This window comes from Panthera leo, chromosome B3, assembly GCF_018350215.1.
Source record: "Panthera leo isolate Ple1 chromosome B3, P.leo_Ple1_pat1.1, whole genome shotgun sequence".
Lineage (NCBI taxonomy): Eukaryota > Metazoa > Chordata > Mammalia > Carnivora > Felidae > Panthera > Panthera leo.
This window is the reverse complement of record NC_056684.1, coordinates 82,570,688-82,587,742: the sequence shown is the minus strand read 5'-3', so window position 1 is coordinate 82,587,742 and position 17,055 is coordinate 82,570,688. Positions and strand designations below refer to the sequence as shown.

The 17,055-nt window shown below is 38.4% G+C and overlaps 1 protein-coding gene across 1 annotated transcript in view; it reads right to left on the bottom strand.

Moving 5' to 3' along the window:
* NPAS3 (neuronal PAS domain protein 3) overlaps positions 1-17,055 on the bottom strand; it is an 867,685-nt gene that overhangs the window by 442,630 nt on the left and 408,000 nt on the right. Inside the window, exon 4 of the mRNA XM_042942953.1 lies at positions 16,068-16,150. Within this exon, the coding sequence (XP_042798887.1) occupies positions 16,068-16,150 (83 nt within the window). The remainder of the gene's footprint in view (positions 1-16,067; positions 16,151-17,055) is intronic.

Sequence of the window (17,055 nt, the reverse complement as noted above, 5' to 3'; positions counted from 1 at the left end):
TGGTAGCTGTGTCAATTTGGACACCGACTGCTGGCATAACCCGAGCAGATGCAGAACCCATATGTGCAACTCCAGATAAAATTTCCAAAGCACTGGCATCTGGATGTCAGCTTTTCTTTCCTGGCCCCACAGCTGAATGTTCTGCTAGACCTGATTGTTTCTCTGCTGGGGGTCGGTCTGCTCCCACCCTGTTGTATTCAGTGGCACTTCTAGACTTCTGAGTGTTTGAAAACAATAGCTGGATAATCACCTTACGCTGCAGCACACCAGGGATTTACCTGTTTCATCAGCTTTTGTATGTACGGGAAATCTGAAAAATATTGGTGCCATTTCTTACTTTTTATAAATTAAAAAACAAAACAAAACAGCACAACTCCAAAGATCACAAACATAGAGCACTGCGTCTATAACGTCTATAACGGGTACTGGTACTGGTAACCTTGTATTTTTATGTACGAAGTTTCCAGCAGGGAAAATTAGCATGAAAATAAAATGCAGTGTGGCAGATAAACTTGTGTCCGTGTTTCTCTGATTCTGTGGCAGCTTCCCCACAGCACTTGAACAGCTGTGTGGCACAGGCACCTACCTCGGAAAAAAAAGCAAGGGAGGGTCTTTATCTACACATCACTTCTCTTTACTTGCTCCTTTGCAAATGAGCCATTGGATGAACGTTTCCTTCCAGGTGGGAGTAACAAATGAGAAAAAGAGATGCTTCCCAAGTGTGAATCATCACAGATTAAAAATTCTAAAGCCTTCCTCCAGGGAGAAAGAATAGCTTGATAATAAATTGACAATGACGTGTCCTCCCGCTCATCTGTGCCAGCCTTCCCGAAGCAAAGACCCTCCCTTCTCTGCACACCAAACCTACTCCTTTTTCAAGGGACGAACAGAGTCTCCATTCTGATCCCAGTGTGTGGCCCAGGCCTCAGTGAGGGAGAACGGAGAGAAAGGAGCTTTGTTTGACTGTTAGGAACTCCATCAACTTTCTGGGTGATAGATGCAAATGTGGTACATATACTGCTATCTCTGACAAGAACATGAAACTGATTAAGACTTAAATAAATATTGTACAATGATATTGTTTTCAAAATACACATAGAAGCTTTAATACTGCGTGCTGACTTCCGATTCAAATGATTTAATCTCAAACCAAATAAAAATCTTAAAATCTGTCCATTTTTTTAAGAAATTGAATTAAAATACTGAATTAAAATACACCTTTTCAAGGTTTTATTTTGTTTATATCTTAAGGTGGTGCCTTCATTTAACAATGAAACTAAACCACTTTTATCAATGACTATATAGAGATTGCTTAAAACAAACCTGGGCTACCAAGCATTTCAGCATGAAATAACTTACATTTGGTGTTTTAAACTTATTTTACACAACATGGAAACTCTCAATCATGGCTATTTTACACACATAAATAGAAAACAATGAAGGCAAACAGAGCCAACTACTCCTTCAGTGACAACATGTGGATCTCAAAGTTTATTTATTATTTTTTTAATACTCTGGGGAACAGCTGGCATGTATTTTATTCCCAATATTGTCTTCTGGCAGAATGATTCATGTAAATAAAGTAGCAGATTAGCATGTTGGGAAAAGAAACATGCAGAAGGTTAAGTTTTTCCAGTTCTGAAAAACTCAAAAATAAAAATCCCTGCTGGGTATTTTAGGAATGTAGATGAGTTGACCAACCTTTAGGAAGTTGGAAAACCTCTATTCCTTTGTTTGGTATTCTTCCTAAGTGCAATCATGCAAAGCCTTTAGAAGGAATTGTCCTCTCTTTCAAAGGGGCTTGACTTGGGCACAGTTAATCATCACTGTGATAAAGCAATTAAAGGTATTCATAATTAGGACTAAACCAAATGTAAGTAATCAGAAAATTAAGGGGAAAATGACATTATGATGAGACTCTTTTCTTTAATGACCTCTTGGCTGAAAAGGACATTTTTACATTGGTGCTTAGGGACTTCAGTGCATAATGCATTAACCCTACTAAGATCCCAACATGTAAATGTCTTCTTCAAGCGAACTGCAATACACCTTGGAATCAAATAGTATCTCTGACTTAATTTTTTCTAAATTTATTAATTTTGAGACAGAAAGGTGGGGCAGAGAGAGGAAGAGAAAAGTCCCAAGCAGGCTCCATGCTGTCAGCACAGAGCCCGATGTGATACTCATTCCCATGAACACGGAGATCATGACCTGAGCCGAAATCAAGTGGTAGATGCTTAACCAACTGAGCTACCCAGGCCCTCCAGTATCTCTGACTTCTTAACAACACTGCCCAAAACAGAAATGCAATTAAAGATCAATCTGCTATAAGTTAAGATGTATTTAATTAAATGTGTTTAAATAGATGTGTTCAAATAAATTCAAGTCATTCTACAAACATATTGAGCACCTACTGAAAGTACAACACAGGAGAGGACACAAAGATGAACAAGACATGATTCCAATTTTCAAATTGCTTACAATCTACTAGGAGATACAAGACACATATGCCAACCTTTTAGAGTTTTTTCACAAGGGTACATTCATGTATTTCTAAATGGAGAGTTTTTAAGTATATGAGTGATAGCTGGCCCTGAAAATGGTATTCTATTTCCTAAGTTTTAATTGTAAATGAATTCACTGGGATTCTAGATCCAATCTCCAGACCTACACCTGTCATTCCAGTTTAGAATACAAAAACTTATTATGTATTCTTTGAGAGAAGGAATAACACCTAAATATTCTCCATAGCCATATTAGCTGTGTCTTATATACAGTAGGCTATCTATGAATACTTGTTCAATATGAATATATTGAGGGTCTGTATTTTTCCTCTGAACTGGACTACATTTAAGAGGCTAGTTATGGGGCACCTGAGTAGCTCAGTCTGTTAAGTGTCCGACTTCAGCTCAGGTCATGGTCTCGCGGTTCCTGAGTTCAAGCCTCGTGTCAGGCTCTGTGCTGACAGCTGGGAGCCTGGAGCCTGCTTGGGATTCTGTGTCCCTCTCTCTCTCTGCCCCTCCCCTGCTCGTGCTCTGTCTCTCTCTCTCTCTCAAAAATAAACCTTAAAAATATTTGTAATAAAGAGGCTAGTTACATAGGTTTCCTAGGTTTTCTATGTATTCTGTTTTAAAAAATAATGGACAGTGATCTCAGTGGCAAAACCTGTCCCCCCAACCCCATCTCCCAATTATAATAATTCAGAACAATCTTCAAAGATCAAGGAAACACCATCTACAATTTAGATATTGATCAAATTAAGTAATATAATCTCCCTTTGGATTAATGCTAGGAGTTAAAGATCTCAAGGTTAATGCAGATGTTAGTGGCAAAACTGGGATTTTTGTTTAACTAAATGGATTTTAAACTGTTATTTTCAATGGATGTGACTAAGAGGGAAAATGCAGATGTAAAACCAAGAAGAATATCCTCTCCCACCTGTATTTTCATGTTAAGCATGGCACTCTTTGGGGAAAAATCACTTCCTGCTTTTTAAAGTTTCTTAAGTTTTTCTGAAAATCAGGGTAAATTCTTCAAACACAGTTGCATGAGATTCTATTAGACACAGCTTTGTTGATGTGGCCCAAAATGATTTTCCTCGTCTTTCAGCCTCTGCAGGCTGTCCCAAGTCTCCATTTCTGTTAATGACCTATTGCTTCTGTCTGATTCAATACAGCCCACTGGCTATGGAAATGGCAAGTCTCAGCAGGAGACAACAAAATGGTCAGCAAACAGGGCTGAGCCATGTCATTTTCCTCAAATACTTTCCCAGGAATGAAATGACAAGCTTTAAAATGTTGTCTTCTGCTCAGGGCAAATATTTCTTTATTAAACAAAAGTGCATGTCCTCTTGTTTCCATTCAAACCATAGCTTTAAGTATGTCACTTGAAAAACTTTAACAGTAAAATGATTTAATACCTAATATTTCCCTTATAATTCTTCTCCGTCTCTTTCCCACGTCCACTTTGGAGTTCTAATACCGGCTGTGTCTGTCACTAAAGGCTGTGGGTCCTTAGCGAGGCACTTTACCTCTCTGGACTTCAGTTTCTTCATCCTTAAGTGGAAAAGGGTAACAGTACCTAATTCAAAAGATGGGTCAGGGGACCAATTGGGATAACGCATGTAAGCAGCTGGCTCAGCGAGTACCTGTCACACAGTTAAGTCTCAATAAATGTGTGCTAATATACATAATTATTATTCTTCCCAGATTTTGCATAGTTCCGTTTAAAAGTCTGCATCCATCCAAATTAGTCTGTGCTCGGATCCAATTTTAACCGTTCAATTTTAGAGAATCCACAAGTTACTTTACTTTCCAATGTTCTTAGCAGAATGAGACGTTTTTCATACAAAGTTCCCATTCTTATTCAAATGAAATCCTTCAGATACTCTACAGTGAAGACTGAAATAAACAGTGGCAAGGGAGGTATCCCACCAATTTCAGTGCATGACACGTCCTGAGAGGGGACTGATTTATTTCAGTCTCAAGTTTTCCCCCAATATAACTACATCGTATTCTTCAAAGAAAGCCAGGTTAGATGATTATCAGTTAGTTACCAGTCTGGCATATGCTGTTTAGTAACCTTCCAGTAGTTTGATCTGTAACAATCCGATTCCTTCTAAAAAGAAAATAATAGAGCTTAAGTGTGAATCCAGGGAAACTCATCATTCAGCCAAGATAACTGGTACCAACTCAAAGGACCAGGCCTGGGTACTTTATATTTAGAAAGACCCAAGAATGTCTTCCAGAAGATTAAATGCTGTCTAAATTCTGGATTGGGCTTTTACATTCAGTCCACCTAAATGTGATCTCAAGAGAGGATACAGTTGATCTTACTATATGCATTATTAAATAGTTACTGAGTTTTATCTCCTATGTGACTACAATTCTAAAAGTATAATTTAAAATGTCATTGAACTATCCTTATGGATTAAAGATGCAATTAAAATAGTCATTGATATTATCATTTGCCTTTGTATTTATGTAGAACTCACAGACTTCCCACTCAGAAAAAAAGAAATTTCTGTTTCTTTAGGTCAATTCTACCCTTGGTGTAATCTCCACACCAGACTAAATTTACCAAAACATGGTATCGCCCTAAACGGAAGTATGAGAGTGGATTATCTCAGAGGGTACTTTTCTGGTGCCCTGAAGGGTCACCTGCATTTTTTATATCTTTAGAAATCAGGCAAACAGCTGCTCTGACCTGACAATTCCTGCAGCAGCTATCTAGCCTCATGGGAATTTGACTAGGCTCTTCTGTGTGGGTAATTCTAACCGTACACATTTTATTCACCCAGTATAAGAAATACTTATAATAATTTCACTAATTCACCCAAATGCTTCTTTTTCCCAACAGAGGCAAAACAACACCGTATGGCTTTTTCTTCTCTTCCACAGGGTTCTATTCTGCTCTCACAAAATAACACTGCGTCATGGATCTCTTACCTTGCAATCCTCAATCATCAGACCCTCCATCAGCAAGTGTCTGGGAAGTGACATTCACAAGGCACTAGCGGACCTAATACAAAGAGCAGGAGTCTCCGTAACCTGGAACATCTGAGGCAGCTCCAGGGCCGGCCCACAGGTGTGTGCCTGCCTGTGGTAGAGCGAAAATGGAGCCTAGTAGTAACCCCCGGACCCTCTAGCAGGCCCCCTATAGAGCCTTCCTCTTACTAGTTCCTACAGATATCCATTACTGTGGTCCTTTAATAGATATAGTATTACGGAAGTCTGGCTCAGAAGAAGAAAACCACTTGCCAACATGTATCAGCCACGATGTGCTGTGTAATCTCTCTCTTGAAATCAGCTGTTTTTCCCATAACTGTTTTCAAAGGACAAGGATCACAGTGCCACCTCGCTTGATTTACAGAAAGTCAAATGTACAAAGGGACAAATAACCTTTGATAGGGAGACAATATTTTTTTTATTTACTTTCATTTTTCGCAGCTGTATTTTTTGACTTTTCTACATTTTTTTCATTTTTTTTTTTGGAATTTTGCATGTTAGAGGTATTTGATCACATATGTGTGCACACATACACGCACAAAGTGGCACAACTACTTATGGAAGATTCTTCTGTAATAAACTTTTGGTCTTCAAAAGGCTAGTGAAGTAGACTGCAGATGTGACATTATCGTATAATAATTGTTCAATTATGTGTTCAATTTAGCTCTTATTGTATTTAGAGAATTTTTTAATATCTTAAACCAATTTTGATTCAATTCTTCTGAGCCAGACTTTCCCCAAGTGTTTTGTAGAAGCCTAGTGTTCCCGGATGCTCACAAGTGTCTGAGATCAGCTTAGTTTGGGAAACAAAGCATATCACTGCTCCCCAATCCACCCCTGCAAAGCTTTCCTCAAACCCAAAAGCTCATAGGGTCCAAAAGGCTTGTGAAATTCTGGATACTCAGCTGAGAAAGCAGGTCTGGCGATATTGACTGTGATTTGGTTCCATAGTAAATGATAATCAGCTGGTATCACTGTCTCCTGTCATCCACAGCTGATGCTGGTAACAAGCATATAATGTTTACTACCACCAAGGCCTACTCTAAAGCCTAAAAGGGCCCTGTAATATGACCCAGATTTGTAGGTGTCTACATGCATCGGGAAATTATTCATATTGATATTTGACACATAACCCTAAGATGTGCTAAGACCTCTGTCCACTTTGAAAATTGAAAGCACAATTATCCTTTTGCTCCACTTTAATCTCCAAATAACACAGCAACCCTTAGAGCCCAGAAAGAAAGATATGTTTCCATACCTTCGAAGCAATCTTCCTGTCAGCACACACTGAGCAGAAGCTGTGCAACCACAACATTGCTGCTCTTTTTCTTCCTCCCTGACCTCGAACATACGTGACCATGCTACTGAACTCCTATATTCTAGCGAGGCCAGGACCCTCAAAGGCTCCCACAGACACCCACGTGAACATCAGACTTAAAAGTGGATGTGTGTGGTGAGTGAGGGTGGCGAGCCGTGTAACTGTAAGTTTGTAGGCCCAAGAAGTGCTGGTTGACCAGCTCCAAGCTGGAGAATCAGATTCCCACCTGTTGCTTCAGGATGAAGCCCAACTGGGCCAACTTCTGTTAAGTAGTCATCATGCACCAGGTGCTGTGTATAGTATCTCATGTAATTCTTACAGCAGTCTAGGAGGTAAAAATCACTGCCGTCTTCATTTGGGGGTGAGAAAAATGAGGCTTCGAGAGTGTAAATAAATTGCCCGGATCTACACAATCAAGATCGGGGGTTTGAATCCAAACCCAGGTATAACTGATTCAAAAGCCTCTAGTCTACATTGTACCAAACTGTGTTGGTCTGTTTTGTTACTGGTCTTCTCAACTTTTACTGGGAATGCTGGGAGACAAAACCATGACTCATATTTGTATCTCAGCGTTTTCTCCACTCTCTGATGCAAATAAGGCACCCCATAAATATTTACTGAAGCCTAGAATCAGTATTGAGATTCATTGTCTCATTTTCCTAGATTCTGGCCCCCCTCAGGTAATTTTGTGATCAGAAATCCCTCACTGTTAGCACTAGTTCTAGTCATGTAGCAAAAACCCACATCTTCCCTCCTTAGTAAGTTACCTCAAACCTCTCCCCTTCCCCACACCTCTCATACTACTTCTCGGTGAACGATGCCTTTTGTCTATTTTGCAAATCAAAGTTAGCAAGGTATCTGAAAACCTGAAGGTATATGTATGTACCTGTCTTATAGGTACGCGTGCCATGATAAAAATCCTGCGAAGTTCTTCCTTCGGCTCTTGATGTGGAAAGATGCCCATTCTGGCATTGCAGGTAATAGATTTTGTGCAACATGTATGAGGAGAATCATATGTGCACTTCAAGGTCTCCTCCACACAATTTGGTAGCAATGGATGATGATTGCTTTTACCTTCTGGTTTTTCGGGACTTGCAACTGGCTTATTTCCACTTTTCTAAGCAAATCAAGGTGACTGTACAGTATGATGAGAAGAATAATGGCATATCCCATTTTGGCCTAAAGGAAATGTTGATTCTGGAGTCCTTTTATAAACTCTACTTTTTCTAGTTCCTTCTAGGTTGCTAATGAGATTATTCTGACAATTCCTTTGGTTGTTCAGAGAATGATTTTCATTCTCAAGGTGAAAATATCTTCTTACTACCAAATTTAGAATTTTTACCATTAACTAGCTTACACTACCAAATATAAACACCATTTATGTAAACAGATAATTGACATTGTGTTCAATAAAAATACTTAACTTGCTTTTAATCTGAGAGGATTATATTAATAATGCTCCTGTATTCCTGTATTCGTAGTGATACTGATAAGTATTAACATTTTTCCTCAAAGTCTTGGGCATGATTCTGGACTACCCAACATACAGACAAATATTAGCAGACACTTCAACACATTCTCTATATCAGGTTTCTGGATTAAGCACTTTTAACTGTACTATCTCATTCAATCCTCACAACATGCCTGCCGTTGGCTACTATTTATGATTTTCTCCATTTTCAAGATGAGGAAATTGAGGCATAGAGAGGGCAAGAGACGGTTCTAGGTCTACACAATTACTAAGTGATGAAATTGGGATGTGAACTCAAGTTAGCTGGATGCCCAAATCCATGCAATGAAAGAATCTTCCATACTCTGTCCCGCATCTAGAGGAAATGGATACAAACCGACTTGGAAACAGAGAGGTGAGATGAAGCCCTAACTCTGGGGTTAACTCTGATTTTGCTAAGACTTTTTTTTTTCTTTCATTTACTCAACAGTTATTTCTTGAGCATTTATTATAGGAAAGATTGAAATTTTACACTTAGAATATTCTACTATTACCACTTGTTCTGGCCCACCTCTGAAGGATATGGGAAACTTATACTACATTTAATGGGATTTGACCTTTTTATTTATTTTTTTATCTTTAAAAAATTTTTTTTAACGTTTTTATTTATTTTTGAGATAGGGAGAGACAGAGCATATACAGGGGAGGGTCAGAGAGAGGGAGACACAGAATCCGAAGCAGGCTCCAGGCTCTGAGCTGTCAGCACAGAGCCCAACGCGGGGCTCGAACTCACGGACCGTGAGATCATGACCTGAGCCGAAGTCGGACGCTTAACCGACTGAGCCACCCAGGCGCCCCGGGATTTGACCTTTTTAGAGCAAAGTTTCATGACTTATTTTTCCAAAGTATGGCAAATCAAGAGCCTTAATGTTTCATATGTATGTTTCATATGTGTATACATATGTGTGTGTGGTGGAATACATACCACACGTGCGCGCGCGCACACACACACACACACACACACACACACACATGAGTTAAGGCAGCAAGGATTTTTTTTAAGGACAGGTTTTAAACTTTCACAAGCATAAAATATTTTCTTATACTCAATCATGAATGTGATTTTAGATGACTTGTTAATTTTGATGAGTAAATCATACTTTTTCCCTTAAAATGCAATGCTCAGGCAATACAGTACTGTGAAATAATGGTTTGGCCATCAACTTCCACATGCTTTAGTTTTTCAATTTTGTGAATGGGGATTTTGATAAAATATACATTCTTTGGTTAATGTGAAGACCAGTGAGCTAATCCTTGGCAAACCACACTGAGATTCCTAATGAAACCAATTTCCTAAGTATAAAACATTAATCCATATAGAAAATACATGTGAAATGCAGAGCAATGCCTGCTTCATCATGGCCCAGCATCTTCAAGGACGTGTACATTGCCGGTAGGAGACCCACATGACTCCTCTAACATTCATTTGTCAAATTAGATAAAGGACATACACATCTCTTTTATAAACCCCCTTTCAAAAGTTATGAGTCACTCATCTACGTTTTTCAGTTTAAACTCAGGTCAGTTTCTAATAGAAGCTGTGAATTAGCTTCCAACATTAAAAACATTTTCCTATCAATGCTGATACCTTATATGAGGTAAGGAAGGGAGACAGGTGAACAATAGAGTTAAGAAATTTCTACTTCTCTTTCTTTTCTTTTTAAATAAAAACACTGTAAACCTTACTTGCAATTGTTTTACAGCTCAATTGATAAGGTGTGTTCCTTTTTTTTTTTGTTCAAGAAAATTTAAAAGCAACTAATTTAAATATGCAAAATTATCTTGAGTTGTTCATACAAGTGAACTTAAAAGCCGTGCAACACAGGAAAATTAAGTAATTATGCCTCCAAGTTATTTACTGCAATTAAGCTCATTTATCATATGCAAATTAGTGCAAACTGGTCTCATTAGTTACTAAATTACTCAATATGAGCTGAACAATGTAGCACTCCAGTTTGTAATGAAAAATCCCTGTAGAGGCAAGCAGTATCAATTAAGCTAATTTGCATATGCAAATATATTCACTAACTTTCTCTTTTTCTATATTTAGTTTTACATTTTCTTACCATTCCGGATCACAGGGAGACCAAAGGGTCTCTCACCTTTCTCTCCTCCTTCTATCACGGCTAAAGAATACCTCTATTATTTGAAGTTCTTGTATTTTATTTTAGCACTGATATCCAGCAGGATGTCACTTTGCCAACAATGACCACCAGGAGTAAGAATATGCAACTTCTTAGAGATAATCATTTCTTTTGTAAGTTTCAAGAAAATAATAAATAAGGGTGAAATTCCAATTCATCAATAAAATGGAAAACAGACTTGAACATTATCATTCTCTTTCATAGATGTTTTAAAAACAGTGCCATCAAATGTAAAATGAATGTTGGCCTGGCTAGGCAGAAGCTTAAATAAAATAATTTGGATCTTTGCAGGCGTCAGCTTTGGAGCTGTTTTAGGAATTATTCACTTCGCTTTGTCCAGATGTTCGAATCGTACTACTCAACCTTGTCATAGTCTCTTGCCCAATGGGATTCAAGGAGATGCTTGATACGAATACATTTGGCATTCTCTACCTCCAACCTCGACGTTGTTCTAGGTAGCTTCCTCTGCCTATACAGCTCATCTCTAAAGAATCATTTTCTTAGTCTTCTACCACTGAACCAGGCCTAGAGATGGGAGCAGGACTGTGCCTAGAATACTTGGATAATAACAAAGATATAAAATGTCACAAGATACTGTTCATTTTGTTTTCCTTACTACACCAGCTACAAATTTTTAAATATTTCTGGCAGGCAACTTAGATGTTTTCTTCTAACAATAATGCTGCAGGACCAAAATAGTATACAGACAAACTAGACAGGACTCCAGGATACGTCCCTAACCAGTCTTCACAATGTGATGAATAATGGAAACATGGACATTTCAATGTAAATCTTGATTTGATTTTTTTCCCCCAAATTTGATCCCAAACAGCTTTTTAAAAAACCTAGCCTCCTCTTTTACTTGAGATATGACTCTACTCTGTATACTATGGATGAGATGTTGAGAGAAAGAAAACCATCATGATTAAAATCTGACATTTTATTGAGGTATCTGGTGCCATCCATCTCACCCACATAAATCTATGACTGCTTTGCCTAACAAAGAGAAAAATAGCTACATTTGAGTTCCCTTCCTTCCCACCATTTTAGGTAAATACATACCTTAATTCAACTGCTCTGCTAAGGTAATGGCCAGATTTATGGTCTTCTTCTACAAGAAGGTTGTTCTACCAACAAATGAGCCTTCCAAAAACACTCCCCTAGTTTTTCTGGGGAAGACAGGCAGTCATGCAACCATTCTGTCCAGCCTTTTCTGATCCACCAGCAGTCAGAAAACTCAGGTGTTATAATCCTACAATGTTTTTGATGGTTCTCCCTTGGTCTCTCTCAGGAGACCTGTCCACAGGATTCTCTGGTAGCTTGGGGCTTGAATGTTTTAAGAGCAATGAAAAATTTCTTCATGTCCAGAAATATTGCAGGGTCAATGACACAGATATGGGAGGGTTCATGGAACACGGCCAAGCGCAAAGTGACACACAGATATCATGCTTCCACCTTTATCTCTCCTTAGGGCATTTCTTAAAGAATATTCTTTTTATTCTCCCAAGACAGCTTCAATAATAAAACATGTGGGTACTTATTAGGATTGTATTCATCTAGCTCACAAAATTTTATTGTAATATCTACAACTAGTTAGGGCTAAAAACCACTTTTCGCTCACTTATATATACTTATAGTATGTAATAGCTGCTAGCAGTGATCTGTATTGCCCAATGTAATATAACATATATGTCTCTCTCTGTGGTTCACCATAATGTGCTAATAGTGAATACAAACATGAACCTTAAAATCTTCCATGTACAAGGTTTGATGTGATTGTTTTAACACCTGTGAGGTGAGTAAAGCAGCATGACTACGGAATATGCAAAAACAATACTGCAATTTTAACTAACAATTATGTAAGCATTATTTACAGAAAGAAAAAAAAAACTCAAAACCGTCTGCTAAGGGCATGCAAATAATTAAAGTACTCCATTCATAAATCTGCACCTAAGGGAAAGTCATTCTACTAGTTAATTTTATGAGGTACGAAGATGATATTTGTGACTATTTTGTGTTTCATTAACTCTGATAAGAACATATGAATATTCTATCTGATCTCTAAATTGGGAAAGTAAAAGTAAATATCACTCATATTTCTTGGTATTAAGGAAATCATGAAGTGGGAATAACAACGCCCTAAGAGAGCTTTTAAAGCAGGAACCAAATGGGTGCTTAGTCACATATACAATATTCAGGAAAGATCCCACATAATGACCTGAAGTTCTTGAATTTTTTTTCTTAGCTTGTGCAAAAAGCACAATTCCTAATCTTGACCCCTTGCCCTTCTGCTCCTCATCTGATTAATACAAGTCAAAGAAGAACAAAGTGAACTAAAATGACTTGACTCAGGCCCAATACATACACTCCACAGTCCTGCATGTGCAAGGCTGGCATCACCTGAACCCTCAACTCTCCTTCAGAAGATCCCTCTGCCTTAAAAGTCATGCCTGAAACAGCTACAGGTTCATTGGGGCCGTAGTACTGGTCAGAGTCATTATGGAAGCTTTCACGGGAATGATGTGAATGGCCACCCCAGAATCGCACAGGGCACAGCCTAGGCGATGGCCTTGCCTCCACCCACCAGTAGTAGACCATTAAAGTGGAAAATAACACTGCAGCAGTTGATTTTATATTGATAAAACACCATTAAGTTAAATGTTCCCCCATCTCAGCAGGAAAGAAGTCAAAGTGTAGAGGACACAACAACATTTTTATATTTTCCTTAGAGAAAAATGGCTAATAGGATATACGTAGCAAAAACACATATTGCAGTCCGCAGGACGGGTGAAGCAAAAATTCATGAGTCTATGTTCATCCTTCACCCCCAACTCTCTACACAAAGGAGTCCTTAGCCCACCATCCCATGAAACGTCACTGGGGACACAGGCAGCAGGGAAGCCTGGGCACTTGGTGCAGAGAAATCATAGGCATTTTCTGAGCCCCATTCTGGCATTCTGAACTGACTTCTACCTCACCTTCCAAATGCCATGGTTCCCACGCCTACCTTTTTGACCACATAGGTTTTTATGAGATGTTTGCTAGGGAAGGAAGGGGAGGAAAGAGCAAAGAAAGAATTCATCCCTGTTCTCATGAAGTACTTCACCAGGAAGTCTCCAGACTTCACCAGGAACCCAACTGGTGAATCAACCAGACTTCACCAGGAACCCTCCTGAAGGAAAATAAGGAAACCATCTTATGCTTGCAGACCCAGTGGGATATTGTTCAATGTGGTTCTGACAAGGGTCTAGGGGCTCAACAGTCTCCTGCAAGGAGGGAAGAAAACTAAGACAGCTTAGAGAAGGCTTTTCTTGTTACTATGACTTTCCAAGCCCTTCTTACCCACAATTCTAATATTTCATTTACAAGAATACATACGGCTTTTCCCACTCCTTAAGTACTGGTGTTAGAATCAAATGATATGAAATTCTAGTTTCTATGACAATTTCAAAATTATCTACTGCAACCATGCTTGGGGGCCTGAATTTCTTGAAAGCCTCCCTACCAGGATACTTATGCTTCCCCTTGGAGCCAAAGACTTTGAACATATTCCAAATGTGGACAGCCCTATTTAGTTTTCTTGAATAAAGGTGATTTTTTTTTCATCCATTTCTTTCCCCCGCACTCTGAAGCCACACGGAATAGCTAATACTTTTTTCACATGACATCTTCAAATAGAGAGGACATTAATATCCCTTTTAAATCATGTCTTTTCCAAACTAAATTTTGCTAAACTCTCTGTCCACTCCTCATGTAACATGATTTTCTAGTTCATGCACCAGTCTGGTTATTCTATTCCAAATGACACTCAGTTGTCTATATTTTTCTTAAAGCATGTTGTCTAAGTTGGGTGTGACCACTCCTAAGAGCAAAAGAACTTAGCAGCCTCATTCTAGAACCCTTATTCTCTCAATGATGCCAACTGTTGAGCTGACATTTGGGACAACCATTATATATCCTATTTACATTAAGCTTACATTAAACTCCTAAGTTTTGCATTTTATATTAAATTCTTGCAGCTCCCAAGTCACCCTTCCTTATAGACTTCGGACTCAAATTTCAGAATGAATTGAGAGGATAATAATCTGGGGCTACTATTTAGACCATTTGTTTCAGTGACTAAGTCTTATGCACTGATTGCTTCAGAATATAAACTGAAGTCATCCTGAATCACATCAGAATCTAACAACGTATACAGCATGGCTCATACAAAACTTACAAGGGAGATTCTGAACAAAGTATGTACAGGAAAAAAGGAAATAAAAATTTTAAGACATAGGAAGAAATATCCTCTCTGTAACCCTGAAACCAATCTACCACAAAGGAACTGCAAATGTGTGCATGATAGAATAACAAATCCCAAAGTGTACTTCAATAAACATCAGTTATATAGGAACTTAACAGACATTAGCAGAGAAATGTCAGAATAAACAAAAATAAGCCAAGTAAGGATTTTCAGGGCTTAAATGTGCAAATGTAAATTGTGACATCTCAGACCTAATGAAACATCAAAATTATCTCAAAAGTCTGTTAAAAATCATAAACTTCTGGGCCTCACCCTGAAGATTCTGCTTTAGTAAGAATGTGTCCTTCAAACAAGTATCTCAGTTGATTCTGAAGCTGCCAGCCAATGAGCCAGCTCACAGAACCACTGAGATTTGACCAGGGAGAATCTGATGCTCACAGTTTTCCTGGGTACATACTCTCAGAAACAATATGCTAGATCCAATGAAAAGCATAACCAGTTTTTTCAAATAAGCTGCCTACATAACCCAAACATGTCTGCTTTTCTAATCCTATATAAGAAATGTATCTTACATAGTTTAAAAAAAAACAATCTTTGGCCATATCAACATTTATCCTGGTAGCAGAAACATTGTAAAACAATTATCCCTGGGTGTGTTGAACTCACGGCAACGTCGTAAGGGGAAATTGTTTTGGAGTAAGCGAGATGCTGAGCTTGGGATGCATCTTATCCAGGACTAAATAACTGTAGTTCTGTCCTCGTAACCCTCGCATTTACTTGTCATGGAATTCATTGGCCAAATCAGTTATTATTATTTGTCTCCTTTTACTTAGAAATCTACCTTAAAATTTCATTCTGAGAAAGCTTATAATTTGGGGAGGCAAACGTGAGGATTGAAAGCGCTTATGAATACAAACTCAAGCAAAGAACAACTGAAATTTGGCAACACATAAAAATGTCACATTACTGTCACAACAAAATTTTGCTCTTCCAAAAACAATATATATAGCTCCAAAGACACACACATATATCCACTTACAAATGCAGCACACACACAATCATTCTGGGAACAGCCAGCTACTATACATTGCACATCAACCGAATAGTGCAATTTATCTCAATTATTACAGCACAAATAATACTTGCCCTCCCTTTCTCATTAATATTCTCTCAAGAGATGGCTTTCTAAAAAGAAAAAAATAAATTCATAAGAATTTCATAATTGCAACATAAAACAATAGTCATATACACAGCTGATATCTAAAAATGTATTTTAAATCAAGACTAAACACATGGATTTTTCTTAGTGAAATATAAGCAAGCTTCTTTCTCTTTTAGTTACCTGCAAAATGTGGCTTCCCAAATGTGCTTCAAATACTTCAATGGCCAGTGCACTGGGGCTTCTCCTTCGTTGTGCACCTATAACTTATTAAAAAACAAAGAAGAAGAAAAAGAAAGAAAAAAGAAGAAAAAAAGTTAAGTTGGAGCTCTGAATCGCACCTTTTAATTTCTAATTACATCACTCATCTAGTTACTACACGAAACATCTGAAAGAAACCCAGCCTCGTGTTCATTTCGATTCTGCGTTGCTGAGCAAAAGCAGAGACTAGGCTAAATTTTCAACTCAGAATATTAATTTCTGCAAACACTAACCAACTACATTCAGACTTCTGTTCTTTTAAATTTTCATTTTGGACTGTTTTTCCTACACTGGAGCAAAAACCTGAACGTTTACAACATTCCTTTAAAACAAATGGGTAAACTATTTTTCTCCAAACCTAAGGATTGTCATTTTTAAAGCATACGTGTACTGCCTCCCCCACCCCCTGAGCCATCACCCTAGAGACCTAAACTTTTCGTATCGTCTAGGCTAGGAAAAAGCAAACAGGAAATTTTTTTCACGTTCTAGGGCAATAATTTTATTACAATTTAATAAGCACAACATGTCGGATAAGAGATTCCGATTAATGACTGTTTGCACTAGCGTTAAATGTCTCAGGATGGCTGGATCTCATATTTACCCAACACTCACATGCAACTATTCCTACAGGACCCACACGAAGCCCAGGCAGACCCTTGCCTCCAGCGTGCCTCACCAGGTCAGTGACCGTTTTCTTATCTGAATACTCTGGTTCCCCTACTAACTTCTAGTCGGTGCTTCCCTTCCTGAATGCCCACCGTGTGTTGTCCGTGGGCACCTGCGCTCAAGGAACCCCCACCAATCCTCAACAAAGGGGAGCTTAATGCAGGATATTTCTCAGATCCAGGATCAAGGGTCTTTCCTTCACTAATATTTTTGCATGAGGTCATGATTTGCTTTCAAATCTGTT